The 27,730-nt window shown below is 38.7% G+C and overlaps 11 protein-coding genes across 11 annotated transcripts; 7 read left to right on the top strand and 4 right to left on the bottom strand.

The window, feature by feature from the left end:
* On the top strand, positions 1-1,140 carry AIF1 (Aif1p; the record flags this gene model as incomplete). The annotated part of the gene is made up of 1 exon (XM_018364895.1): positions 1-1,140. The coding sequence occupies one exon, from the start codon at positions 1-3 to the stop codon at positions 1,138-1,140; it is 1,140 nt and encodes a 379-aa protein (XP_018221995.1).
* Positions 1,141-2,254: 1,114 nt separating this feature from the next.
* Positions 2,255-6,535, bottom strand: PDR18 (ATP-binding cassette multidrug transporter PDR18; the record flags this gene model as incomplete). The annotated part of the gene is made up of 1 exon (XM_018364896.1): positions 2,255-6,535. The coding sequence occupies one exon, from the start codon at positions 6,533-6,535 to the stop codon at positions 2,255-2,257; it is 4,281 nt and encodes a 1,426-aa protein (XP_018221996.1).
* A 1,140-nt stretch (positions 6,536-7,675) lies between these two features.
* On the bottom strand, positions 7,676-8,425 carry DI49_1725 (uncharacterized protein; the record flags this gene model as incomplete). The annotated part of the gene is made up of 1 exon (XM_018364897.1): positions 7,676-8,425. One exon carries the CDS (start codon positions 8,423-8,425, stop codon positions 7,676-7,678), a length of 750 nt encoding a protein of 249 aa, XP_018221997.1.
* Positions 8,426-9,501: 1,076 nt separating this feature from the next.
* DI49_1726 (uncharacterized protein) lies at positions 9,502-10,107 on the bottom strand (the record flags this gene model as incomplete). The annotated part of the gene is made up of 1 exon (XM_018364898.1): positions 9,502-10,107. The coding sequence occupies one exon, from the start codon at positions 10,105-10,107 to the stop codon at positions 9,502-9,504; it is 606 nt and encodes a 201-aa protein (XP_018221998.1).
* A 623-nt stretch (positions 10,108-10,730) lies between these two features.
* Positions 10,731-11,861, top strand: DI49_1727 (zinc-binding alcohol dehydrogenase family protein; the record flags this gene model as incomplete). Its single annotated transcript, XM_018364899.1, has 1 exon — positions 10,731-11,861. One exon carries the CDS (start codon positions 10,731-10,733, stop codon positions 11,859-11,861), a length of 1,131 nt encoding a protein of 376 aa, XP_018221999.1.
* Positions 11,862-13,380: 1,519 nt separating this feature from the next.
* ZRT1 (high-affinity Zn(2+) transporter ZRT1) lies at positions 13,381-14,499 on the top strand (the record flags this gene model as incomplete). Its single annotated transcript, XM_018364900.1, has 1 exon — positions 13,381-14,499. One exon carries the CDS (start codon positions 13,381-13,383, stop codon positions 14,497-14,499), a length of 1,119 nt encoding a protein of 372 aa, XP_018222000.1.
* Positions 14,500-14,693: 194 nt separating this feature from the next.
* FZF1 (Fzf1p) lies at positions 14,694-15,659 on the top strand (the record flags this gene model as incomplete). The annotated part of the gene is made up of 1 exon (XM_018364901.1): positions 14,694-15,659. One exon carries the CDS (start codon positions 14,694-14,696, stop codon positions 15,657-15,659), a length of 966 nt encoding a protein of 321 aa, XP_018222001.1.
* A 712-nt stretch (positions 15,660-16,371) lies between these two features.
* HXK2 (hexokinase 2) lies at positions 16,372-17,832 on the top strand (the record flags this gene model as incomplete). The annotated part of the gene is made up of 1 exon (XM_018364902.1): positions 16,372-17,832. The coding sequence occupies one exon, from the start codon at positions 16,372-16,374 to the stop codon at positions 17,830-17,832; it is 1,461 nt and encodes a 486-aa protein (XP_018222002.1).
* A 2,528-nt stretch (positions 17,833-20,360) lies between these two features.
* On the bottom strand, positions 20,361-23,651 carry HFM1 (DNA helicase; the record flags this gene model as incomplete). Its single annotated transcript, XM_018364903.1, has 1 exon — positions 20,361-23,651. The coding sequence occupies one exon, from the start codon at positions 23,649-23,651 to the stop codon at positions 20,361-20,363; it is 3,291 nt and encodes a 1,096-aa protein (XP_018222003.1).
* A 751-nt stretch (positions 23,652-24,402) lies between these two features.
* RMR1 (Rmr1p) lies at positions 24,403-25,125 on the top strand (the record flags this gene model as incomplete). Its single annotated transcript, XM_018364904.1, has 1 exon — positions 24,403-25,125. One exon carries the CDS (start codon positions 24,403-24,405, stop codon positions 25,123-25,125), a length of 723 nt encoding a protein of 240 aa, XP_018222004.1.
* Positions 25,126-25,591: 466 nt separating this feature from the next.
* On the top strand, positions 25,592-27,706 carry ZIP2 (Zip2p; the record flags this gene model as incomplete). Its single annotated transcript, XM_018364905.1, has 1 exon — positions 25,592-27,706. One exon carries the CDS (start codon positions 25,592-25,594, stop codon positions 27,704-27,706), a length of 2,115 nt encoding a protein of 704 aa, XP_018222005.1.
* Positions 27,707-27,730: the final 24 nt, after the last annotated feature.

The raw sequence follows: 27,730 nt of genomic DNA on the forward strand, positions 1-27,730 counted from the left end.
ATGACTACTGATACGAAGACCATAATTGTTGTTGGTGCTGGAGTATTTGGTGTGTCAGCAGCAAACCACTTATATAGGGAGTTGGATGCTACAACGTACAAAATAAAGCTTATCACCGCCTCCGATTATGTATATTTTTTACCTTCCGCTGTGCGTTTAATGATATCTAAAGAATATTCTAGTTCAATCCTGCCGCTAAAAAAAGTCCTTGACGATGGAGTTCAGGTAGTAAAGGATAAGGTTGCTAGCTTTAACCCCAAAGACTTGGTTTTGGAGTCAGGAGAGGTAGAAAAATTCGATGTGTTGATCCTTGCAACAGGCTCAAAATGGCCTGATCCAATTAGTTCAACATGTGAGTTCGGAGATAATTATAAAACGCATTTTGAAAAAGAAGCCTCTCGAATTGCAGATGCTAATCACATACTTTTCATCGGGGGTGGCTTTGTTAATTGCGAAATAGTTGGTGAATTGATATTTAAATATGAAGATGAGATCAGATCTGGTAAAAAAAGCATTTCCATCATTCACAATTCTGATAAGTTGTTGCCGAATTCAGGCCTATACGGCGATACTTTAAGGGAAAAGGTAACGAATTATCTTGCTGACCACGGTATCAAGCTTTACTTGAACACAGTAGGGAGTTTCTCCAGTACCACACCGAACCGTATTGTTTTTGGCGAGAGCGCATTGGAGCATGTGGATGCAGATTTGATTTATAAAGGTGTTGGAATCTCACCAAACGTTCCATTAAATTCTATTTCAAACCTTTGCGATAATAAAGGCTTTATTCAAGTCAAAAGAAATTTCCAGGTTAAAGCCATTGAAGAAGGAAATATTTTTGCAATTGGAGATGTTACAAACTTCAGGTACCATGGGCTATTCAAAAGGGACAATTGGATTGACGTTTTGACACGTAACGTTATGGGCTTTCTGAATGAGGGTTCGAAAGCCAACCTTATCAATGCAAGTTCGTATGAATCAGGACACGCTCCATCTGGTGTTTCACTCGGCCCGAATGTGGGGTTCGGGCAACTACCAGTTCCTTTACTTGGAACCTTTAATTTGCCATCGTTTTTGGTTGCTAGGGCAAAATCAAAGAATCTCCTGAGTGATAAAATGGAATCTTTATTTAAAAATTAGACAAACCTTACCATCAGTTTGACTGACTCTAGAAAATTTGGTTGAAAAAGTCCAACCTAGTGTATACGTATATTAGTTTGCAAGACATGACTTTTAGATTTCTCTATAGCACTTAGCTTTGTTAGTAGCAGTGACGTTTTTTGATTGAAAATCTAGGTCAGTAAGCACGGGAACTTTTCTCTTGTCTTTTTCTGTTAACTTAACTATATTTTTTTTTATAGAAGTTTTGCACTTCTATAGTGTTTAACTCCTTCTTGCCCATATTGTACTAGCCGTGCCATATTGGAGCAGCATATCCCGTTCTAAGAGATTATTGCAGACCCGTCAGATACAGATATTGAATAGCCGGTATCTATTTCAGTAGTTACCTTTTGGTACATTTACTTAAACACTCTGTGAAAGACCAACTGCTTCTGTTTTGACGTTTCGAGTTACAATGAATCATTTAGAGCACCTCTACTGAAGTTATTATCTGTGAAAAAATATTAGCATAAGAATGAAGCCATTGATATTCAGTATCTCACATTGAAGACTATTGTAATTTGTTTTGCAAAATAATGGACTTTAGAAACAAAACAATTTAGAAAAATCTTTGCACTAATACAGAGGAAGGGGTATTATTTAACTTTACAAGCAGATTTTTCACTTGTGAACAAGAAAAATCCGTAGCAAATATTAAGACCAAATCACAAATAGGTATTTTTTTATTCAAAAGGCTTGGAAATGAGATCAGTTTTCCTTTTATGGAGCTGATTGTGCACATTTTTTCAACCGTAGCATTAAAAAAAATTTCATGATTGTATAACTTGGTGACATATATAACACTAAACACATATTAAAGAAACACAATCTGCTCTTATATATGGAGTTTCTGCAGGAAAGAATTGATGCGTCTTTTAAGCAACAAAGATTTTAAAATTGATGCCTCCCATTATCTTCGTATTGCGATTTGGCGGCACACGAAATGTTTATAGTGTCAGAACCTCGGTGAGAACAAAAGAGAGACAGCAGTGTAGGTCTACAAATAAAAAAATGTTAAAAAACTATAAATGGGTCATGAATTGATTGTAATTATTTGCATATTACATATATGTTTAAATTTTCGTTTAATTATTTAATTATTCTCTCTCTCTCTCTTAAATCTCTCTGTTAGATTTTTCACAATACCGATCTTCATAGGGGAGAATTGTTTTACTTGAACCACATAATAAACTACTATCATACCAAAAATATTAAAGATAATGTAAGCCCATATGAAACCAAAGTTTCTCCATAAGTGGTTATAGGTAGTCTCAAGATGTGTTAGGTATTCATCACCAACTTTATAAACACAGTATGCACAATCGGAGGTAGCATCTGGGTTGGCAATATACCCAGTTCCAAATTTGAAAAATGGTTTCGTAAATTCACCACATGTTTGACCTGTCGGAGGGTTGAACACAGATAGCTCTTTCTCTGAACACTTAACAGGTTTCTCATGCATCATTAAACCAACGAAATTTTGTAAAAAGTATGTGTAAGGAGACAATTTCCACATAAACGTCCAGAACCCAGGCATTAAAAAGGCAGGCTGAACGACGCCACAGAAAGAGAGCAAAAATGATAAAAGGAATCCAACGATCACATTAGCAGATTGCAGGTTTGGAGACGCGTACAAAATCATTAAAGCAAGACCGACATAGTAAAGTTGGAAGATTATCGCATAGTTTAGGTATACAATACCAGACCTAGACACCTCGAAAAAGATTCCTAAGGGGAAATAGAACGAAACAAAAAAAATTGTTGAAAATAATAAGTGGTAAGGCAGTTCGTTTAAATACTGAGTGATCAATAGTAAAGACCAATGAAACATGTTGGATTTAGACTCACGAACTTCATATAGTTCCTTGGCAGCAGTGGCGCGATCTTGAATTTGGTTAGTTGCAGGAGCAGATATAACAATAGCCATAAAACACGCAAACATAGTATTTTGCAAGCCAATGTAACTATTTCCCACATGGAAAAAGGTGAAACCAATGAACAGACCACTTACCATCAACAGCATCATTTTTGCCATAATGTAGTTTAGGTTCCTCCAAAACGTCAAACTAGACCTGGCCAAGACACGCTTGAATTGATAAGTGTACGATGTTGCATACTTGGAAGGGTTTTTGTCTATGTCTTGAGACGTAGAAGACAAATCCTTAATCATAGTGCTAACTTTTTCATCCACCTTTGCAATCTCGGGTGATGTCTTCCATATATCGTGCCAATTCTCTTGAACAGATGCTGTAGCCCCGGCGCCAATGGCTTCTAAAATATACTCAGCTGGGTTTTCACTTTTCTGGCACTTTCTAGCACCGTTCCTTTCAAAATATTCCAGTACTACATTTGAATTTTTACCTATATCACCAAAATAGACTGTTTGACCACCTTTTCGTAATAGTAATAGTCTATCAAACTGCTCAAACAGAGTAGCTGAGGGTTGATGTATAGTACACAGAATCGATTGACCTGCTAGTGCTAATCTTTTCAACATCTTGACAATAGCCCATGCAGACTGTGAATCCAAACCAGAAGTTGGTTCATCCAAAAATAACAATAGGTCTGGTTTACCAACCAGTTCAACACCAATTGACAGCTTCTTTCTCTGTTCAACGTTCAAACCGTAACCGGTTTCGCCTACAAGAGCTTCAGAAAACCCTTGCATTTCAAGGATGTCCATAATCTTTTCGACATACTCCATCTTTTCAGTGTCAGTAACAGATTGTGAACGACGCATACGGGCACTGAATTGCAGTGACTCTTTGACGGTAAGTTCTGCGATATGAAGGTCCTGCTGTTGAACATAACCAGTACGCCTTTCAAAACTTGCGTTAATCGGAAGACCATTAACCAAAATATCACCAGTGATTATTCCCACATTCCTTTGGGCCAAAGTGTTTAGTAATGTAGTTTTACCAGCACCAGATTCACCTATCAATGCAGTTAACGTGCCGGGGACGCAATAACCGCTTACGTTATCCAAAAGCATACGTTCTCCGTTATTATACTTGATTGTCAAACAGACATCTTTCCAAATAAACACGCCTGTAGCGGCCAAACCATCAAACTCAGCGTGTGTATGTTTGTTAGCGCCGCTACTTGAAACCATATCCTTTAAATCCTGTGCTGTTAAAGACAAATTTAGATTTTCTTCATCTTTTTCACCACCCCTGGATAATTCATGAACACCAATATTTGTGCCCTTCTTGAAAACCAGAGCATCACCACCCCCTTTAACAGGATTTTTGAATTCAGTAAAAAGAGCTTTCAAGATGATGTAGCCGATCAAAAAACACCACATAATACCAAAGTTTCTCCAGGTGTTTTTGTACTCATATTCATATTGATCTTTCAAATAATCATCACCTAGTACCCAGGTCTGGCCAGGCCTAGAACCAACAAATGCACACACCTGGTTATTAGGCGAGACATTTTCAAAACCGGGACCTGAAGGAATTAAGGTGCCGCCACAATCCATACGCCTGCCGTGGAATTCTGCATTCAGCATTGACTCAAATGCATATCTAATGGGTAAAACGTATGAGATCCATTTGAACCATGGATGCATCGAGGGCAATTGTATCATGTACGTTGAATACATGGCAATAGACAACATCAGAATACCAGCAATAGAGTTGGCCTGTGCCAACGAATCACATAGGGACGAAATCATTTGAAACAAGCCTGTTATAGCTTCTGAACACATACTCAAAAACAAATAAATCATAAAAAAACTTCCGGCACTCGTGTGTAAACCTGCCAAGAAATAAAGGATAATTATGAAGAAGGTCAAACCAATCATCCTAAATGGGAAAGTTGAAATCGTGCTTGCTAATGCCTCTGCTGATGGATGATATAAAGAATAAACCTTGTGTTTCTTTAAAATTAATCTGTGGTCGAAACTAATACTGGCTAGACCCATCAGAGAGTAATATAGTAGAGAAAAAAACAGAACACCACTTCTAGAAAAGGCGCCTAAGGTGGAAGGAGATGACTGGTAAAATAGTGATCCTGTGATAAACGATTGTGCTATGGCAGCGCATGTGTTGATCACGGTGTATGATTTATTACCGTATATTCTTTGAAAACCCCTAACAGTGCAAAGTTTGACTTGTTCCCAGTAAGAGATTGTATAGTATGAGGATTTTCTCGCTCCTCTTGATTTCTCTTGTTCCATAGACACGTTGTAAATTGCTTTAGTCTTTTCGGTATCTACTTCCTGTTTATACTCTTGAATTTCACGTTGTAAACTGACACACTCTGAGGAAGCGAGCCAGTATTTTTCAAATTCATCGGCAGTACGTGGTATTTGGTCCTCATAGCCAGGTCGTATATTGTGCAGGCCATTAGGATCGGTAAGAGCTGTCAAATATTCGGCGGTAGATTGTCTTGGAGGACACAAGTAACCCATTGTTTCAAAATAATTCTTAGCTTCAAAAACTTTACCGTAGAACACTTGTCTACCAGCATATAAGACAGTAACTTTATCAAAAGTTTCATATATATTTTCGCTTGCTTGGTAAAGTGTAATCAGAGCTGTCGACCGCAACAAGTCTGTACTCACACGAATAGCTTGAGCATACTCCAGAGCGGTAGAGGCGTCGAGACCTCTTGTGGCGTTATCCCAGCAGTATATTGAACCTCTCGCTGCTAATGCTTCGGCAATGGAAACACGTTTGCGTTCCCCACCGGAAACACCGCTGACGAAGTCATTACCGACCCTTGTATCATAGGTATGGGTCAAGCCAAACATTGTGGCATAGAAATCTCTATTGGTAGCGATATATTCAGCCTTAGTGACATCATTAACCCTCTTTGAAGGCATCTTACAGGCAATAGCAAAATCTAGAGTTTGTTTTACCGTTAGGTATGGGAAATGAACATCTAACTCACCATTATAAATCACGTCTGATTTATAACATTTCATCATTTCCTCTTGAGGGATACCATCGTACGATATATCACCCGTTACACCTCCTGCAAACTGACTAGTCTCCCCAGCAGCACATTTCAAGAGCGAAGAGCACCCAGCACCTGGTCTACCCAGGACAAGGACCATCTCTCCCGGTTTGGCCAACAAACTAACATTCGTTAAAATAGTTCTCATCTTATGATGCTTTCTACTTTCACGGATACCTTTGATTATTGTCCACGGTAAACACAAAATATCACCAAAGGTTTTCCCCTCTAAGAACGTAGAATCAAGGCCTTCAGCTGAGATATTTTCCATAGTTACACCAGCTTTACGAAGATGAATACCTTGTTCAGAAGCCTCTTTAACAAAAGTTCCGATGGTGGCTGAAGCATCGAAAGTGGGAGAGTCAGGACTCTCCAATTTCATAGAGTCATCTCTCGTAGTATACCGAGCCATTATTCACGCACCCATTTGAAATCTACCATCAACAGTAACATCTTGACCACGATTACGGTTGTCTCACAATCAGAACCTAAATATATATGACCATTCTGGAACTTAGTCATCTGAACTCAATCTATTGCACGGCGCATCTAAGATTCAAATGTATCCCTTATAAAGGGATACATTTGACTTCATACTACTTTTAAATTTCAGAGCTAGAAAAGAAAACGCGCTCGTAGAGAAACGATCGGAGCCTATATTTTTCGGTCAAGCACTTTGAATTAATTCTAGAAAGAGATGCAATTAATAACACGATGAACTGCCTGAAAGTACAGATTACGAAAACTCGAATACCCAACCGATGACGCTTAAGTCGCTGACGCATGCAGCCACTGGTATACTTGTCGAATGGGGTAAACTGACATCCATTTATACCTGTTGATTGCCGAAGTACATATTAGACGACCAAGCTTCAATATGAATGCATCTCCTCTAATAAAATAAACTGACTCTTATATTCCTCATTATTCAACAGGACGCGAAAGTCAACTGCCATATATCTTTATGATATGTCGATAACAGATCATTCCACAAATCTTGGAATATGATCTTCCGATATACTAACGATGCCATTCAACTATCCCTCATATCTTTGACGATAAAACTTCATCATACTGCTCTACAGGTATTGGCTCTGCAGAAAACTCTAAACTTTTAGCTGATAATTCTTAATATTCTCTTTGTATTTACAAGGCGAACGAAATTCAAGAGCAGCCGACAAGCTGAATGTCTCGGAATAGTATACATATGTCAATCTTTCTACTTTCTTAAGCTGAGAATTCTGGGGGTAGGACATTCTTTAATTGTGATTCACTATTGTAACCTATCATTTTTCAATACAAAAAAAGCCCGCTTGTCAGCACCAATTGGAACGAAATTTCAACGTCTTGTTTATGCCGATTTGATTGCAGTACTTAAAAATGCTAGAACTTACACTAGCATTTTAGGCGTGCTGCATATCGAAGCTCTGTTTTCGCTCTTTGGTTGCTTACTTAGCCATCCAACAGGAATAATTTTTAAGCACAGCTCATGGAAATGAATCCGCAAGGCCTGTAATTTTCATTCAAGGATATTACAGTACACTTTTTATAACTATTTCGATGTACTTAAAAAAATAGGAAACGGCCAAAAGAATAATTCTGGTCTCCACCAGTTGATAAACGTCTTTAATAGATATTCCAGTGTACCTATTTCATCATCGTTTTTATTGGAGGTAAGATTCAAGGCATAGCAACAGAAGTAAGTTGTTGAAATCTTTGACACAAGATTTTCGATTTTCGCCTTGCAGTAGCAGAGCTCAGACGGGCATTCCATAGACTGTACGGCTCGGGATTCGTTACACCCGTAGTGAGCTATATCCGGTAAGAAGGCATTACGATGTATGTTAGCAATGTGAGATTCCAGATCAGTCAACAGGCTGTAGTTGAGGGGAACAAAATTAATCCACAGAGCCGCCAATCCTCTTTGAAACGATGTAAGATTTTGCGCCTGCCTGTTACTGATAGATGTGGGATATGTCGATAGGACGGTTGAAAAGTGAGTCCGCTTCATTAAACCACAATTACTGGTGTCAATAAAAAGAAAACCTTTCAGCATAAACTCTCTGACCTTATTAGCCTCCAATATTTTGATGAATGCCTCCAACATTATCGTATATTCATAAACATCAGCATTCACGGCCCTTTCTTCATCGTCCATTTCTACGTTGTTATCGTCAAACCTGTTATTGCCAAGAACATTATCTGCTACAACACTCCCAATGGTGGACACAATCTCGGCTCTTTCAGAGCAGCCTACATCCACTGGATACATGGAAATCGCAAATGGCCGCAATATGTACATGAACCAAAACAAGATTGCAGACACTGGTACGTCCAAGAACAAAAATTGTGTATCATATTTGTTATGTTTCGATTCAATAATAAAAACGCGCTCACCGGCGTCGAAGTATATGTTTCTGTTGAAACTAGTAAAACGTAGAAGGTTTAATTCCGGAAAAACAAGAGGTAAACCAGGACAGATCCAAATAGCAATCATCAGTAACTTTGTAATACGGTTGGCAATCTTCAGGACAGCGTCCCTGATAATTTTGTCGTTTTTATAATCTATTTTTTTCCAGCTCATGGAATATGGGGATACCAAGTTTTGATCAACAATATCAAAAACGGATCTTTTACTGTTGTGAGGGTAGTCTTCTATGTGGACAGATCGATTGCCCATACAATTATAATAGACCTGGCCAATACTCCCGAAATCCAACCATTCTGCCAGCATATTGATGAATACTTTGATATCACGGTCAACATCCTTGCGTAAATTCCTGATATATTCAAACGACATGCGTAAGCCATGGACCTGAACGTTCTGTGTAACGAAATATACATCAACGAAACCAGAGGCCTCAGCGTTCTCTTCCTCGACTGTTTTGATATAAAGACGCTTGAACCAGGCCATAAACGTATCCAGAGGCCACTCATCAGCAGTTAAGACCTCAACTGCAGACCGGGCATCATCAACGGCACATAGCAAAGAAAAATCTATAAGGCATTTCACTGTGTCCATCGCTTGGCGGAATGCATGGGCTGATTTTCTGGGGCATGGTTTCGACTTACCCCTCCATGTTTCAAAGTCGAGTACAGACATACAAATCTAACGAGAAGTATACTGCCAAGGGGCGTTCTTCGTAATCAAATCGCTGAATAAGGAGCCTAAAAAAGTCAGCCACTTTTCAGAGTCGTCGGATTCCCGTAAAATGCGGATTTCACTCTGAACGGGACATTCTAGGTCACTAAATGATGACAATTCCCCAGCACGTATCAAAGTGTAAAATAACGGCCCCAATCTGCGACCGTACTTAGCAATAGTATGAGGATCATAGTGATCGACTAAAGGCGTGTATTTTCTTTTTAAGTCTCTCTTCAAATAGCTAGATCCAAGTTTACGGCCTTTTTATAATCAAAAGTAAGGTAATTTTCTCCTATGTTCTTGAATGACTCCCCCACGGTATTATAATGCTGTAAAATCTCAACGTCATTCTCGTCGAACAGAAATTCTTGAATTGCAAGTTTGTGTTCGATTAGCAAGTCGTCATTCTTAATTGGTAAATCGAGCATGTCAGTATTCGGGGTTAAATTAGAGCTGGACGGAACATTCTGCAAATAGATGTTACGCCTGTTGCCAATACAGATACAATGACAGTTACAGAAGTAGGTCCTTGAATATTTACCTTTGTTAACAGTCTTAAAACTCTTATTGACAAATTGGGTGCTTGAGTCTTCCATTTCGGCAAACTCGTACTTTTCGCACTTGATGAGCTTAAACAGTTCATCGTTACTAATATTTTTCAGTGCACATTTCTCGTCGTAAAGAGTCTCCCAGTTTACCAAAGGTACTGAATTGAGCTTCGTGACATGCTCCTTGCTTTTCTTGCGGCAGGCCCTGGATGGCTTCACTAGCTTGTGCTCTTCCAAATCGACAATCCAGCCATCAACCACAACCATTTTGCCTTCAAGTACAACAAACATTGCTGCAGCAATTGTGTAGAGCGACGTCGTGCGTGTATAAATAGGTGGGCGGGTGCTTGGCCAACCCGTGACTTCATCCAATATACACAAGGCCCATCACTAAGTCGGACTGTGTATATTCAGGCAACACAGATCTGGTTACACTTCCCGTTTTTTCGTAAAAAGGCTAGTTATGCGACTACGGAGTCACACTACTCGGTCCCATAACCCATAATAGCCTCGACTCGCTGGCACACAAGAACTGATACATCTCTGCCATTTTGCTAAAGAGAGCAAGACTTCATTCGATACTAGTACTCAGTCGTTCTTTCGGTTGTGTCTGCGGTTGTGGTTGTCATTAGACCTAACAGTATTAGCTGACTAAAATTTCTCGGCTCCGCTGAGGTTTTCGCGGCTCCGCTTAGCCGCTTAGTATATGACACACAGGACCACTTGCTTAAGCTATTATCGAACTAATAAGAACAATATTAGTAATTGTGGTCACGGCAAGCTTTGAAGATCTTTGCATATAAAAGCTGGCGCTTATTCTCTTGTACGTCTCCAAATATTTTTCTCAATTGGTATCTCATCTTGGATATAACGGTATACTACGTACAATACTCTATCACATACTACATACAAAAATGTCAACCTCAATTCCAAAAACTATGAAAGCCGTCGTTATTGAAAACGATAAAGCTGTCGTTAAGGAGGGAGTGCCTATCCCTGAATTGGAAGATGGTTTCGTTCTGATCAAGACCGTCGTTGTTGCCGGTAATCCCACTGATTGGGCACACATTGACTACAAGATCGGCCCTCAAGCTTCTATCCTAGGTTGCGATGCAGCCGGCCACATTGTCAAACTGGGTCCTGGCGTTGATTCCAAACGCTTTGCCATTGGCGATTATATTTACGGGTTTATTCACGGTGCCTCCGTGAGATTCCCCTCCAATGGTGCCTTTGCTGAATATTCTGCGGTTCCAGCGGAGATGGCGTACAAATCCTCCAACGACATTAGACTGTGTGGTGAGGATAGTCTACCCGAAGGACCTGTCAAATCTTTAGAAGGAGCTGTCACTATACCGGTGACATTGACCACTGCCGGTTTGGTCTTGACCTATAATTTAGGTTTGAACATGGAATGGAAGCCTTCCATGCCACAAAGGGATCATCCTGTCTTGATATGGGGCGGTGCTGCTGCCGTAGGCCAACATGTGATTCAGCTGGCCAAAAAATTAAATGGATTCACCAAGATCATAGTCGTCGCTTCCCGGAAACATGAAAAGCAATTGAAAGAGTACGGTGCCGATGAATTGTTTGATTATCATGATACTGATGTTGTCGAACAAATCAAGAGCAAATACAACAATATTCCGTATTTGGTCGACTGCGTCGCTAATGTAGACACTCTTCAACAAGTGTACAGATGTGCAGCTGATGAATTGGATGCCACCGTCATTGAACTGACCACTTTGACCGATGACGACGTCAAAGAGGAAAACAGAAGGAAAAATGTCACCATTCGCCATACAAGGCTATATGCGACAGGTGGTCACGAAGTTCCATTCGGTAACGTCATTTTTCCGGCTGACCCTGAATGCAAGATGGCTGCCATCAAGTTCGTCGAATTTATTAATCCAAAGGTCGATGATGGAGAAATCCACCACATCCCAGCTGAAGTTTACAAGAAGGGGTTGTACGACATCCCTCAGATGCTTGACGACATCAAAAATAAAAAAAGCTATGGTAAAAAGCTAGTTGCGGTATTGGTCTAAATATATATACATTTGTGTGTAACCTAATATATCCTAAGTACTCTCCTAAGAATATCCACTTTCTGCTGTATGTACTGTTTATCTTAGCACTATAATATTATAACAGCATTTATCCTTATATAAATTAGTGGGCCTTGGGTTAAAGTTGTCGTAACAAGGCGAATGTACGTGTAGTTACGTTCCAACGACAAACATAATGCTCGGCGGGCGAATACGATTGAACCTCACATTTTCGATCGTTCATCGTGAATCTACGGACGAAAGTTGCATGCTGCTGATCGTGTATAACTCCCAAAATACCTGCTTATTTCATGCTATTGAAGGTATATGGTGATTGCGTAAGCATCAATAAGCCCACACTACCAAAACTATATAGTAAAGGGCTTCTATTTAACGCCCGATCCAAGAATTTGCTACATCACATAATGCAACAATAGTAGAGTACACATTCATTTCTATAGGAATATTCTTGTTACTCAATTTTATACAGTGATGCCTTATTGGTCTGAGTTCCAATGTTGTTACCTCCTCGATATTGAAGCATCGCTAAGAGATAGAAAGAAAATAGAACCTTATTCTTGGCAAACTAATATTTTTTCTTGATATTGTAAATGGTTTTGTTTGGTTTTCGAATGTAAAAGCACTAACTTCATTATTTTATTTCATAATGAGCTTCAGTATCACGGTTGGCCAACATATTATTTAGCAAAAATCAATCTATTGAACAGAATTAAGACATGAAAAACAGATGTCATAAATATAGCTAAGCTCGATATACTTCTTTGAAAAGAGAGACCATAGAAAAATAGAATTCAAGCTTCGATATATTTATTCGAAAGCCAAGAACTTAAGAAAAAGAAGGAAAATAGAACTACTGCGTTTGTACCATTGGTGCCTTACAGTATATTAAAGCAGGAATCACTGTCACAAATACCAACGGTCATTGTAACTTGGCAGACATTATTCTACACAAAGTACTGAAAATAGACCACACGGCTACTGCTTTCTATACAACGCAGATCAAAATCTCTGAATATTCAGAGCTGACACTAACGTCAATATCGAGTATAACCTTTAAGGTACCACTTTACCGTTTTTTTCCATTAAGGCGCGTATGCATGAAAAAAAAATATTGGGAGTGCCGCTTAAAAATGCTTAGACAATTGTGATAATTTGCCTGTAAGACCTTAAAGTACCAAATGTACCCTTGGGGTTCTCACTTCGAAGCTGTCATTCGAATAAAGTGAAATTTTTTACGTCCCGAGGTAGGCTTCAAAATGACCTCATCCCAACAAACGTGACAGAGTAGTACTCTTGACCTTGAAGGTTACGGAATAAGCTATGAGAACTAAAGCGCAAGCATTTGATGGTAAAAAAAGTTGCACGTTATTAGTTCGATGTCTTAATTATAAAAAGAGACCCAATATCGGCCCAATATCAACTACAATTGCTTCTTCTCAATGATAAAATAAGTAAAAACAAACTATAGTACAACAGTATAGATAACCCACAAAATAAAATGAGCAATGTTACTTCGCCGTGGTGGAGACAATGGAATCCTGATACCGTTACCATTCATGATGATTCAGTGAGTGATGTGTGGAAAACTTGCGTTCTTCAGGGTGTTTATTTTGGTGAAAATGAGTATAGTGGAAATTTAGGCGCTAGAATATCTTCCATTTTTGTTATTCTTATCGTGAGTACTTTCTTCACATTGTTCCCATTGATTTCTCTGAAAGTGAAAAGATTCAAAATTCCGTTATATGTTTATCTCTTTGCAAAATATTTTGGTTCTGGTGTGATTGTTGCTACTGCGTTTATCCATTTAATGGATCCTGCTTATTCTGCTATTGGTGGTAATAGCTGTGTTGGACAAACTGGTAACTGGTCCCTTTATGCGTGGTGTCCTGCCATTATGCTAACAAGTTTGTTCTTCACATTCCTTACCGACTTATTCAGTAGTGTCTGGGTCGAAAGAAAGTACGGTGTATCGCACGATCATACTCATGATACCATTAAGGACTCTGTGGTGAATGATGCAGTTATTACTTCAGACGAAAATGGTACGGCCAACAGATCTTATGACGACAAGAACAAGCTGGAATACTTTGAAGATTCGGACGCTTCAACATTGGACACCGTTCAATCATTTCAGTCCCAATTTTACGCATTTTTGATTCTAGAATTCGGTGTCATTTTCCACTCGGTGATGATCGGTCTGAATTTGGGAAGTACTGGAGAAGAATTTGCTACTCTATATCCAGTTTTAGTTTTCCATCAATCCTTTGAAGGTTTAGGTATGGGTGCGAGATTGTCAGGCATTGAGTTTCCCAAGTCAAAGAGATGGTGGCCATGGGCTTTATGTATCGCTTACGGGTTGACCACTCCAATTTGTGTTGCTATCGGCCTGGGCATTCGTACCAAATATGTTAGTGGCTCTTACACGGCCAGCGTAGTTTCTGGTGTTCTGGATGCTATTTCAGCCGGTATCTTGATTTACACTGGTTTGGTAGAATTACTAGCAAGAGACTTTTTATTCAACCCGCACAGAACAAAGAATATGAAAGAGTTGTCCTTCAATGTGCTATGTACTCTTTTAGGTGCTGGTATCATGGCTTTGATCGGTAAATGGGCTTAAACTGTGGACCTCTAAGCAAAGAGAAAAACTATATCTCTCCTCCGTAAACTTTATTCCAATATTGTATAGCTAATTATTCTTTACAGACTAAGTAATAGCAAAAAAATAATAGTACTTAACTTTTTTCTTTACAATTTCGGGGTACAGATTATTGATGCGTAAGAAAAAAAAAACCTTAAAGATGTCAGCCCCAAATGTTACATAAGATGCTCAATTGTAAGAAAGCTACCGAGTGCTGGAAACCATTTTTTGCTCAAGATATGGCCAATACAAAGAAACCTAACTCTAGAAGATACAAATGCTCTTTTGAAGGCTGTGATAAAGACTTCAACAGACCAAGTCTGCTTGAACAACATCAAAACTCTCATATGAATCAAAAGCCGTATCTTTGCGATGAGCCGGGATGTGGCAAGAAATTCATAAGACCATGTCATTTAAGAGTTCATAAATGGACGCATTCACAGATCAAGCCTAAGCCATGCACATTGTGCGAAAAAAGATTTGTTACGAACCAACAATTAAGCAGACATTTAAGCAGCCATGAAAGAAAAGACAAACTAAAGTCTAAAATCAACACTAAAAATGAAGAGCTGGGCCTCAATATCAAATCAGACCACGAAGGCAATGATTTGAATCTGGATACGACATTGTCTACCCATCTACACCCACTTGATGAAAATTTGTCACAAGACTATTTGCTCCAATTTAATGATATGCAGGCGGTGCAGTGTCCGTACGTATCGTGTCAGGTACTCACTAACTTCGATGACGATTTGATCAATCATATATTACAAAACCACATAGCAAGTAAGCTTTCTTTGCCACCTGAAGAGCAACTTTTAAACAGACAGACTCCAGTATCGCCTTGTTCAAGTAGCACGGACGTGTCATCTATTCCACAGCTTTCACATACCGCATCTGCGGCCGCCAGTAGCAACAGCAGCTACAGTACCTTGGGTCAAAGCCCGGACGACCCAGAGAGCTACTGGTCCGACCACCGGTGCAAGCATACCGATTGCCAAGAACTTGGTCGATTTGCGTCTGTGTTTGACCTGATCGACCACTACGACCACGCGCACGCATTCATCCCTGAAACGCTAGTCAAGTATAGCTACATTCATCTATACAAACCTAGCGTCAGGAGCTTATTCGAATACTAAGAATGAATTGTACCCCACTTTTTTTGACCAAAGGAGTCACTCGTGCGAACATCAGTTAATCAATTAAAAAGAGGCAGAGCAGCAAGAAGATTGTGTGATGGCTACTGCGCATGCACCTTATTATCTTCTAAAAAGTGTGGGGCTCCACGTTTCAGACGTCCCCAGACCGTATCGTTCATTCTGATGCCCGTGCCCCTCATTTGACTACTTAGTTTACTGACCACAATAGCCTTAACAATAACAAAAATGGATCATGCAGCACGGCACCAACAATAAACCGGACGGCATCAAAAATTAGAGAGGAAACGCTTTTTTTCTTTCACGGGCAGTTTTTCCGGACGATGAAGGTTTGTGCGGGAGTTTCTGTGGTTCAGGGACACGGAATTGGAAAAAAAAAAATGCAGTGTAGGTAATCTGTTCTTTCTTCCTGAAAATTTTTCCAACGATGAAAAGTTTCATCGCGAGATCCAAGAGTTCAACCCAAGTGACGTGAGCTGGCGAATTTCGTTTCCGGTTCCGTGATGTTTCTTTGTCGCACCGTTGCCACTCTCTTATCTGTAAAACTATAAAAAAGAGTAATCTTTACCCCATACCTAAAAAAAAATTTCTCAACTTCTATAACTTAAGATTTATAGTCTTTTCTTCCTTTTTTCGTTTAGAGAGTCATACAAGTATACTTTTGTACACATACTACACATACTCATAAAAAAAAATGGTTCATTTAGGTCCAAAAAAACCACAAGCCAGAAAGGGTTCCATGGCCGACGTGCCAAAGGAATTGATGCAACAAATTGAAAATTTCGAACAAATCTTCACTATTTCATCCGAAAGCCTACAAACTGTCACCAAACATTTCATCTCCGAATTGGAAAAAGGTTTATCCAAAAAGGGTGGTAACATTCCAATGATTCCTGGTTGGGTTATGGACTTCCCAACCGGTAAGGAATCTGGTGATTTCTTGGCCATTGATTTGGGTGGTACCAACTTGAGAGTTGTTTTGGTCAAATTGGGTGGTGACCGTACCTTCGACACTACGCAATCCAAGTATAGATTACCAGATGCTATGAGAACTACTCAAAACTCAGAAGAATTATGGGAATTCATTGCTGATTCTTTGAAGACTTTTATCGATGAACAATTCCCACAAGGTATTTCCGAGCCAATTCCATTAGGCTTTACCTTTTCTTTCCCAGCTTCTCAAAACAAGATCAACGAAGGTGTTTTGCAAAGATGGACTAAGGGTTTCGATATTCCAAACATCGAGAACCATGATGTCGTTCCAATGTTGCAAAAGCAAATCACCAAGAGAAACATCCCAATTGAAGTTGTCGCTTTGATTAACGACACTACTGGTACTTTAGTTGCTTCTTATTACACAGACCCAGAAACCAAGATGGGTGTCATTTTCGGTACTGGTGTCAATGGTGCTTACTACGACGTTTGTTCCGAAATTGAAAAACTACAAGGAAAGTTATCCGATGACATTCCGCAATCAGCCCCAATGGCTATCAATTGTGAATACGGTTCCTTCGACAACGAACACGTCGTCTTGCCAAGAACTAAGTACGATATTACCATTGATGAAGAATCTCCAAGACCAGGCCAACAGACTTTTGAAAAAATGTCTTCTGGTTACTACTTGGGTGAAATCTTGCGTTTGGCCTTAATGGACATGCAAAAGCAAGGTTTGATCTTCAAGAACCAAGACATGTCTAAGTTCGACAAGGCTTTCGTTATGGACACTTCTTACCCAGCTAGAATTGAAGAAGACCCATTCGAAAACTTGGAAGACACTGATGACTTGTTCCAAAACGAATTCGGTATCACCACCACTGTTCAAGAACGTAAATTGATTAGACGTTTATCTGAATTGATTGGTACTAGAGCTGCTAGATTATCCGTTTGTGGTATTGCTGCCATCTGTCAAAAGAGAGGTTACAAAACCGGTCATATTGCCGCTGATGGTTCCGTTTACAACAGATACCCAGGTTTCAAGGAAAAGGCTGCTGCTGCTTTGAAGGACATTTATGGCTGGACCGAAGCTTCCTCAGAAGACTACCCAATCAAGATTGTCCCTGCTGAAGACGGTTCTGGTGCTGGTGCCGCTGTTATTGCTGCTTTGGCTGAAAAGAGAATTGCTGAAGGCAAATCTGTTGGTATCATCGGTGCTTAAACTTGATCCATGAATTATGTTTTAAACGCAAAAAAAAAAAAATCTACCCTTTTTTACTTATGTGAACATGTTTTTCTATGATCTTTTTTTCTTATTTTACTACTGTGATATTGTATAAACTTTGTTAGAATTTCACGAAACTTATTCGTGATGATAAATATTTATAGACAAAGAATATAACGATTTATGAAATCCACATGATTTTAGTTTTCTTTAGAGTTTGACTGTCTTTACTTCTATATTGAAAATTCTTAAGAATTCTTCTAAATAAAAATGCTATAAAGGAATTTTTCTATTTAATATAGTATGTTAAGGTCAAAAAGATGTTCTATTCTTCGTAAAATTGTACGCCAATTTTAACTCTTTCTACACTTCCTCTGGACAATTTGCGTACTTTCTTTTGTAATGTAATGATTCTGGAACGTACGGAAGCACTTGTTTTGAGGTCGTCTTTACTAATCCTTACGACTACTTCGTATCCGCGATTTTTACGTGTTGTTTCTTCCTTTGCCTTTGTTGCAGTTGCTTCATCGATAAATAGTTCCTTCAAACTGGTTTCAACTTCATTGCGTTTGGAAATATGGAAATCAAATACGTTATCTCTGATATTACCACCTGGATGAACACCACATATCACATACATAATTGTACCAATATATTTCGTCCACCACACAACTCTCAATGCTTCGGCTTTGTCGCCCTCGCGTAGTACTACTTGTTCCAATTCATGAGTGTATTTTTCTTCAGATTCTGGAATATTACCACCCCATCTATTACATAATGCAATTCCTATGAGCGCTCTGGCTCTGTGTGATAGCCCGTGGCAGCCAGCTATTATTCCTCTCGTCGCAACATGTAATGCTGCTGTTGGTTGTAACTCTTTCGGATAAGAGGCATGAACAAATGCCAGGTTACATAAAGCAGGGGCAATCCTTTCATATACTATCTCTGGTATGTCCTCTTGTGGTATTGATGTTCTTAATAGATATAAATACTTTTCGCTAAGCAGTGGGGCATATGGACGAGACGCAATCAGTAAAGGATCTTGCGCACGAATTTCCCTTGGAAGGAGGGAGTAAAGCGATCCCTCTCTAACACCACCTTCACTAAAGTGTACAGCTTTGATTTGGGGGATTGCTTCAAAAACAGCACTCATAAACAATCCAACAGCGGGAAGCTGTTGTGCCCTTCTATCAGAGACTTTAAAAATCTTATGTTCTTTGGAAGATCCCGGTATTTTTTGTTTTAAAAATAGATAATCGGACATAGAAGAGAATTCTTCATAAGTACAAGCATACCCGTTGATTATAGTTTGGATGGGATATCCTTCTGATTGGTAGAGAAGCAGATGGCCCATACCTCTCAAACCACCACCACGGGTCCAAAGGTCAAATCCACCTTCTCTCTTGGCATCATCAATCATTTCTTGAGGAATACCGATTTTCTCAATTGCATCTTTGTACGCTTCTTTGATCTCATAAAAAAGTACCCTATTATCGTCTGTTCTCATCCTTCTCAAAAGCGTTCCAGCCCCGTATGGTAAAGACACAGGTGTACTAGATTGTTTAACTTCTCCATTAGAGCTTATTACCCACGATAATTGAGTACTGCCGCCTGCCACATCTAGATATAGACCTCTGACTGTGTTAAATGAAGAAACGACACCGTATATACCGACTTTCGTTTCGTCTTCTTGGCCTAATATTTCTACTTTCCATCCAGTACTTCCGTAGACGGCGTTAACAAATTCATCCACATTAATAGCATCTCGAGTAGCCTCTGTTGCAATCACCCTGACACTAGTCTCAGGTACCCCAAAATCATCACATATTAATTTGAATCTTTTCATCGCAGAACAGACCTCTTTTATAATATCCCTAGGGATCGGGCATTTCGCATTTGAATGTGTATTGTATTGGACCTCATATAGGGAAAGGCCGACCCTATCTTTAAAAACGCAAGGCATGATTCTTGCATGGTGTGCGGCCTTAGAAGATATGCTGAAACGAATACCATTGGAGCCTATATCAACGATTCCGCATAGGTTTCTCGATACAACTTCAGTCTCGGTATCGCTATCAGAAAGTGTTGACATTTGTATAGTGCTATCAATGAGTTGGCTTAGGATAGTTTTAAGTAATTGACACTCTTACAAAGCTTTCTCTTGTTCGATATATTTGTGTTAATAGTTTACAAATGTTACTTCCATTCTTCCATATTGTTCTGGGAATTCCACAGGTAAAATCATTCCATCTCGGGCTTCCTGACCCGGAACGTTTTACTTCGCGGTCATGTGACTAAAGTAGAAATGGTAAATAGCACAGTATATAAGGTTAATAACGAATCTTAACAAAGTCGAAAAGTTCCCAAAAAAAGGTTGGAAAATTTTCATCAGTTCAACATTACGTTATGCTGTCAAAACAACCTTCCTTGCCAGGTTTATCGGGAAACACTACAAACGAAGGAAAGAAAGATTCACGGCAGTGTATAGAACTACAGTAACAGCCGATTGTATCTGGTCATGCTCCTCATGCAAACTCTATATCCGAACCTAAAAAGTCTAAGTCACCATGATGATCACTTGCTGGATCTGTACTTGTACCGCTAGAATAGTCATCCGAAGACATAAGGTCGACGGAGATTATTTCTGAGCGATCTTTCAAAACAGGTTGTAAGGTTTGTTCATTTGTTTTCTCATCTGACAACTGAGATAAACCCTGAGCTTCTAAAGAAGGCTGGTTGTATGACGCTGCTGAAAAATCATCCTCGTGCCACTGTGTGAATCTATTGCTTGAGTCTTTTTGCGCCGACGTAAAATGGTGAAGCTTTTCCGTGTGGGGAACTATATTGACACTTTTGGAAACTAGAGGCTTGCGAAACTCATCAACTTTTGATGCTGACTTGGTGGAAGATGTTCCTTTTTCTTTTATATACTTTCCTGGTATACCTTCCTTACAGCATAAGTGTCTGCATTGTGTCTTGTCTTTACAACTATGATAACACTCATAATTTCCATTGGATCGTACCTGTCGGCCATTATTAACCTGTGAAAGAGGGTGTGCGTTTGAATGGAGGGGTGCTGTATCTTTATGAAGCTTTGACGGTTTTACCTCCTCCAAATAGTCTAAAATGCTATCGTCTGAAGACAACGACTCTTCCAAACCAACTTTATTATAATCCTTAGGTGTTGTATCAACTTCCTCGTCGCTACTACTCACATGGAAGAGACATTTCTCTAAACTGGTAAGATTTTTCTTTAAAGGTGACGTCTTCGTCAAAGACTGAGAAGCCAGATGGTCGGTAGAGTAGATTATTGTTTTGCCTAGTCCAGCAATTTCTTGACAGTGTATTGAAAATTCTATTTTCTCAAGTTTCGATGAGACATTGGTGGTAATTTTGAATCCTCTTGGTGATTGAAGTTTGTTCATCTGCAATCTTCTAAAATCTATTAGTTCACCAGAGCTTTTTTCCGTTTCTATATCCAGTGATAGATGTTGGCCATGCCACACACTAGACTTGAATGTTGCACTAATCTCCACTTTGAATGTCAACAAAAGTTCATCATTCTCCCTCTTGGAATGTTCCAGTTTTGTTCTTATATTCAAGCAAGGCAATAAAGAAACATCATTTTTAATTTTTATCCCATTCCCGATCTTCAGGTTGAGGTAGTATTCAATTTGTGTATCGGACAGCTTTCCCATATCTTCTAAATTGGTAATTCCATGTCCTATTAGTTTTCGTACCGAAACTAGCCCAATTGTTTTTAACTGTCTGAGAACCATTGGTGTATTTTCCCAACAATGGCCGTTTAGGCTTCGCAGCAGCAGCAGAGTACTTCTCAATGAAGTTCCGTCACCCTTTTCGATAAATGTATCAACCATGCATTTTAGTAATCTAAAACAATGTCTAAAAACTAGAAATTTATCTTGGACAAGAGTTTGATGTAATTTTGAGGCCCCTTCATATGATGGAAATTCTAATCCGCCCAACTCATACTGAATCAAAAGAGAAACTTTCTGGCTAATTTTATCGATTATTTGGCTTTGTTTTTTCTCAGTCAAAAATGGATATTTCAAGAGTGGAGATAAATTAATCTCTTTAAATAATCTTCTCTCATTATGCCTTACTCGTATAACAGAAAACTCTTCTGAATTAGACAATAAATTTAACACTTCATGTAACGATAGAAATTTTTTTCCACTAATGAATTGCTTCATGGACTCGAATGATACATAATGGCGCGTCATTGCATTTCCGTACGCTGTCGGGCTGTACAACCTGTCTCTTAACTCGATTATTTCAGCTTTCACTAATGCGTCAAGCAAGTATTGGCAAAATTGATTTATTTGAGAGTCTTCAACTGAATGGAAACTAACGTATTTATTTACTTCATGATAAGCAGACGGGTTTTTTCTGAACCTAACGTAAAAGAAAGTATTTCGTAACCAGTTCACTGCGGTTTCTGTTGAATGAACCGTTTCCAAAGAGGTTTCAGCTGCTAAATGTTCGATCAGATTCAGATGCAATGAACTTTCTAATACTTCAGTACCATGGATTAAATTTTCGTATGTTTGCTTCATTTTGGTGTCAGTCATAATTACTGCACAACCATGAGTTTCAAACTGGGGCCTTCCAGCTCGCCCAATCATTTGCAATACGTCCAGATCTGAATATTCTTGAATTTCAGAAGAGTTCCAACTTTTTGTTCCTTTGATAATAACCAAATAGGCCGGAAGGTTTACACCAACTGCTAAAGTCGAAGTAGAACATAGTACATTAATCGAGCCTGCTAGGAATTCGTTTTCAACAATACTACGATCCTCTAATGAAATGCCCGCATGATGAAAAGCAATCCCTTGCTGCATGCATTCGTACAACATTTTGTCCGAAGCACGACTACTACTACTATTTCTTCCTTGGATATTCTTTCTTCTAGATGTAACATAATTTTGCAATAAGAATCTTGCTGTGGATACCGTAGAAGCCCTAGTCGGACAGAATATAAGTACTGGACGATTATCAGCATGCTTTTCAATTAATTCGATAAGTTTGGAATTGTATATGGCATCTTTTTGAAAATCGTTTTTGCAATTGAAGGAATACCCGTAAACATGTTTCGTTAACTGAACCTGTCGGTATGATTCGTCAAAGGAGAGTATTTTTGCAGGAAACTCGTTATTTGTTTTGAGCCATAATGCTACGTCCTCTATATTTGGAACGGTTGCACTTAAAGCAACAAATCGAATATTTTGGCACATTGTGTTCATCCTTGTTAGGATAACTTCCAAAGTTGCACCTCTTTTTTCCTTTAAAGTGTGAATTTCATCAACTAGGACGAGCTTAACCAACTCAAACAGCCGGCTATAATCCGTCCATCTTCTTGTTAACAAATCCCACTTTTCTGGCGTGGTAATGATTATATTACATTTCTTAGCTTTTTCAGTCTCTAAAAAAGAAGTGTCACTAGTAAGCATACCCACAGAAAGGTTAACAAAAGATGGGCTCCAATTTTTATACATTTCATAGCATAAAGATTTTGTAGGGGCGATATATATGACTTTAGTGTTGTTCGAGTCGCTGTTCGCTTCTCTAATCAGACGCAATATGGCCAATTCAAACAACACAGTCTTCCCCGATCCTGTTGGTGAAGATATAACACAATTCTCACTATCTTCATAAATGCTAGGAAATGCTTCCGATTGCATTTTGTTGAACTCGGTAAATTTGAAGACTCCCCGAAATGAGTCCGGTAAGATGGATGTACTTAAACATTGTTTGGAAGATTTTCTAACTGCAACCCTTTTTGGTTTCTTTGCCATCTCGTTTGGAATTGGTTCCAAGTCATTATCGAATAGTTTGCTCGTTATCTGTGTATCGTCTGCAGTTATTGAGAAATTATTATCGTGATCGAACGGATCAAATAATTGTGCACCGCGAGCCTCAAACGTATCATTGTAGTCATCGTTTTCGTCACTGTCATCCAGCAGGCTATTATGAGACAAACCTACTTTGAAACTGGGTTGGCGGCTATTTTTTCTACTCCTTTTAAAAACAACGGTCTCATCTGTTGAATCGATATCTATAAATCCTCTAAAGGTCTAGTTGAGAAAACCAGCTGTTGGTTTCATCCCTACTAGATGGTAATACCAGAGGGAAGTTATGTTAGTCAAAGTATCGTTTACGCTTAAAAGCAATTAAATTCATTAATAAAGGTGTTGTTTAACTTCGTTACTACTGTTTGAATGATGCCTATTTCTTTTCCCGGTGCTGATTGAGTCAAACTTTGTTTTCATCCTTGCAATTCTATAGACTTTTGAAATGGCTAGCTCTGTTTCAATTGTACACCAATTCCTATGGTGAAGCTGCGAATGTGTTGTTATTCCTATTTACATTGGGCGGCAAATTGTATCTACCCGCCCAGCTCGATAATTTTTCGTGGTACATGATTTAAATGTCTTAATATTAAAGGTTAAAAAGGGAACAGCATTAAGAAGAGCAAGGCAGGTGCACTTAAAGAGGAAAGAGAGTAGCAAATAGAAGCTACACAGTTTTAGCATTAACAGATTGGATATGAGTGACGAAGAAGCGCATAATAGAGTGGAGCTGGACGACGTAGGTGTTCAATTGGAGGAATATGACGAAGAAGATCTTTTGGAGTATGATGATGAAGAAGCCTCCGAGGAGCAATCCCCTGATGCCGAAGTTCGTAATGCGGCAGAGACATTAATGAAAAGTAAATTGCCGAAGGTCACTGTGATGTATGAAAACGCCACGTTCTTGCTGTTTGAAATGGAGGATGAGAACGAAAGCAACCACCCCATAATATGTGAAAATTCTGCTCTCTATCAACGACCCATGGGGGAATTTATGGAATCAATTCGCCAGTTTATGGGAAGCCGTTATGGTAGGTTAACATTTGCTACAAAAGAGTTGGTTTTGCAAATGAAGAGCCTCGATTTGACACTTTTTGAAGATAACGTTTACAACAACCATATTTCATTCAACGACGTTTATACTATATTCAAAATCCTAAAGGAAAGATCAGAATCTGATTTTGAAACCGACATACCGACGCATCTGGTTATTGAATTGACTACGAGGCCAAGGTTTGTCTCCCGTTATAACGCTTTAGTAGAGCTTACTGAAAGCTCAGCCACGTTGAAGAACATTAAACCGTTCTCTAACGACGAAACTCATCCATTGATCTTGGATGATAATGACCAATCCGTTCACCAGAATACGTCTGAGGTTATTGTGATGGACATTGAAGATGACGGAGAGGAAGATTTTTAAGATGAATAGTCAGGTTCACTTTTTAAAATATTCTTGGAGCAAGTAACAACTGGTGATGTGGGGGAGGATCGGTGCCACAGCCGAATAATTCTTCTGAAGAGTTCTTTCTCGCGGCATCTTTCCTTCTGAGTTAAGATTGTCTTCCTTTTTGTTTGTGTATGTATGAGCAGTTAAATATTCGTTAGTTTGGTTGACGCAGAGATATGTATTAGTTTATATAACTGACTTAGGTCACCTCTTTCAACAAATTGTACTATTTTTTTTACATTTTTAATTTTTCAATCCTTCCTTTTTTTTACTTTTTGGTTTTCAAATTAGAATGACCACCTTTTTAAAAAAGATTTCTAAGTAAAAAATTGCGGAATTACCAATGATAAAAACTATTGGATAAGAGTATATTTTGGTAAATGGAATTTACAGATTTCCGAAGTCATCGATAGTTTATATAACCCGTTTCCTGAAAGTCATGAATATTGGAGTTTGGGAAATCAAATCACCTCCATGTAGGCATGATGTTGGCGGCTATTCTGTCTTATTGGGAAGTCTGAAAGAGAACATAAAATTAGAGAGAAGAGCTCAAAAGTACTTGAAAGAGCTAACAAACCTACAAGTGAAGCCATTAGAAATCAAATTCTCCGGAAAAACTGATAAGATTGAGAGGGAAAAATATCTTTTAGAGGTAATCCGCAGCACACCCTACAGACAAAGAACAACTCTAATTGTTAATAATACCTGGAATGCGACAAATCTCAAACAAAACAACACGGAGGAACCATTGTATGACTTACCTAAGGAAAAAATGAAAGTTGAGAAACAAGATATGCTATTCTTTAAATGGGTGAAAACCCTTTCAACCGAGTTAAAGTTTCCACTTCAACAATCATCTTCGAGACACAGTTCGACACATAATAATACGGAATTGAGCTGGCTTAACATCCCTATTCTCCGACAGAATAAGTTAAAGAAGAAGACATCGCGTATTGACCTAAAGCAAATGCCGTCTGCTTTAGAAACCCAATTCAATAAAGTGAAAGAAGAAAAGTTGAACAACTGCGTCAAATTTTCAGATACACCTTTATCAGATTGGGAACCTGGTATTTTTGAGCAAACATATGACAAGTATTTTTTAAATTCAGTGCTAATAAAAAAACACTTACAAAGAAACCGCAAACATGAATTTGAAGCTAGTACGCAAAATTGGGTAGTTACATTTCCAGAGTGCGATCAAGAGTACGATATTCTTGAAAGGGGTTACAATGAACTGTTTGATACACAATTTAATAAGCTAGAATTTTTCAAAATAAGAACTAAAAAACCTGAAAGGAGCAAGCCGGTTAAGAAGAAGGTCCAGAACATATGGCGTTTAGACAAAGGTGATTTGAAGGTCCTGGTTTGGGATCCTTTAAAGACATTCTGCAGTTACTCTTGGCATACAATATTGGAAAACGACATCATAAATGAAGAAGGATACTCGATCAAACCAATAAAAATGAGATTTCAGAAGTTAAGTTCCAGTTCCCTCGACCTCATTGATAATCAAAGGAAACAATTTGGCACTATAAAGCTTGCAGTGGGTGTACCAAATGAAAACACCACTGAAAATACTTCATTTGAAGAAAGTGAAAGAAATGATGTAACAGTAAACTGCACTTTGGACTTAAAAAAAGACAATGACCTCTCATCTTCCAAAGCCGATATCAACACTTCGTTGGCCCCTCAAAAGCGATCTTTTATCGATAATGAACTGATATCCATACTTGCCACGAAGAGAAAATTCAAAAAGCACAAAGAACATGGCAGTAGTGCTAGAAATATATCGTCTACTTCGTATTTAATGAATTCTGGAACATACGCAAACACTCCAATGGAAACTTCAATCACTAAATCTGTCTGCAACGACAAGAGAGAATTGTCATTCGATAGTTCATTGATAATCCATTCGATATTCAAAGATGATATCGAAAGTAAATGCATCGCTGTAAACACAAATAAGATGATGGAAAACCACAAAGTGATCCAGGCATTATGTCAAAATTCTCAGTTAGATCTCATCGATCAGCCTTACTTCGGCGAGTGCGACTTCATTATAGACCATTCAACATGCTTACTTAAAATTCAAATAAACCGATTTTTGCAGCTTAAGGACAATGGATCGCTATATTACAGTAAGACAATAAATGACCTGTTAACCGAATTCCACAGAGTTATAATAATTGTGGAATTTCCTGAAATATTGCAAAAAGTAGACCCGGATCTCTTTTGGAAAGTTAGGTTCTATCTATTGCATCCACGAATTGAAGCCTTTTTCATTTATGAAGATATGGAAGTGTTAATTGACTGGATAAAATACTTCATTACAAAGTGGGCACTTTCTTATGACGATGAGGAAGATGAAAAGATTGCAAATGATGATATTCTTCTAGAGTTGGGGTTCAACATTCTTTTAGTACGAAAAATCTATCGAACGTACAGTCTGCAGGAATTTTTCATGGCTGTAATACAAGAACAAAGTCAAGCTGTTGAGTTGTTAACGGGTTCACAAATGTCACGTCTGAGAAAGTTGCTAACCTTAGAATGGTAGATATCCTTTGTAGCCTTATTACCC

The sequence above is a fragment of the Saccharomyces eubayanus genome, chromosome VII, assembly GCF_001298625.1.
Source record: "Saccharomyces eubayanus strain FM1318 chromosome VII, whole genome shotgun sequence".
In the NCBI taxonomy this organism is placed as follows: Eukaryota; Fungi; Ascomycota; class Saccharomycetes; order Saccharomycetales; family Saccharomycetaceae; genus Saccharomyces; species Saccharomyces eubayanus.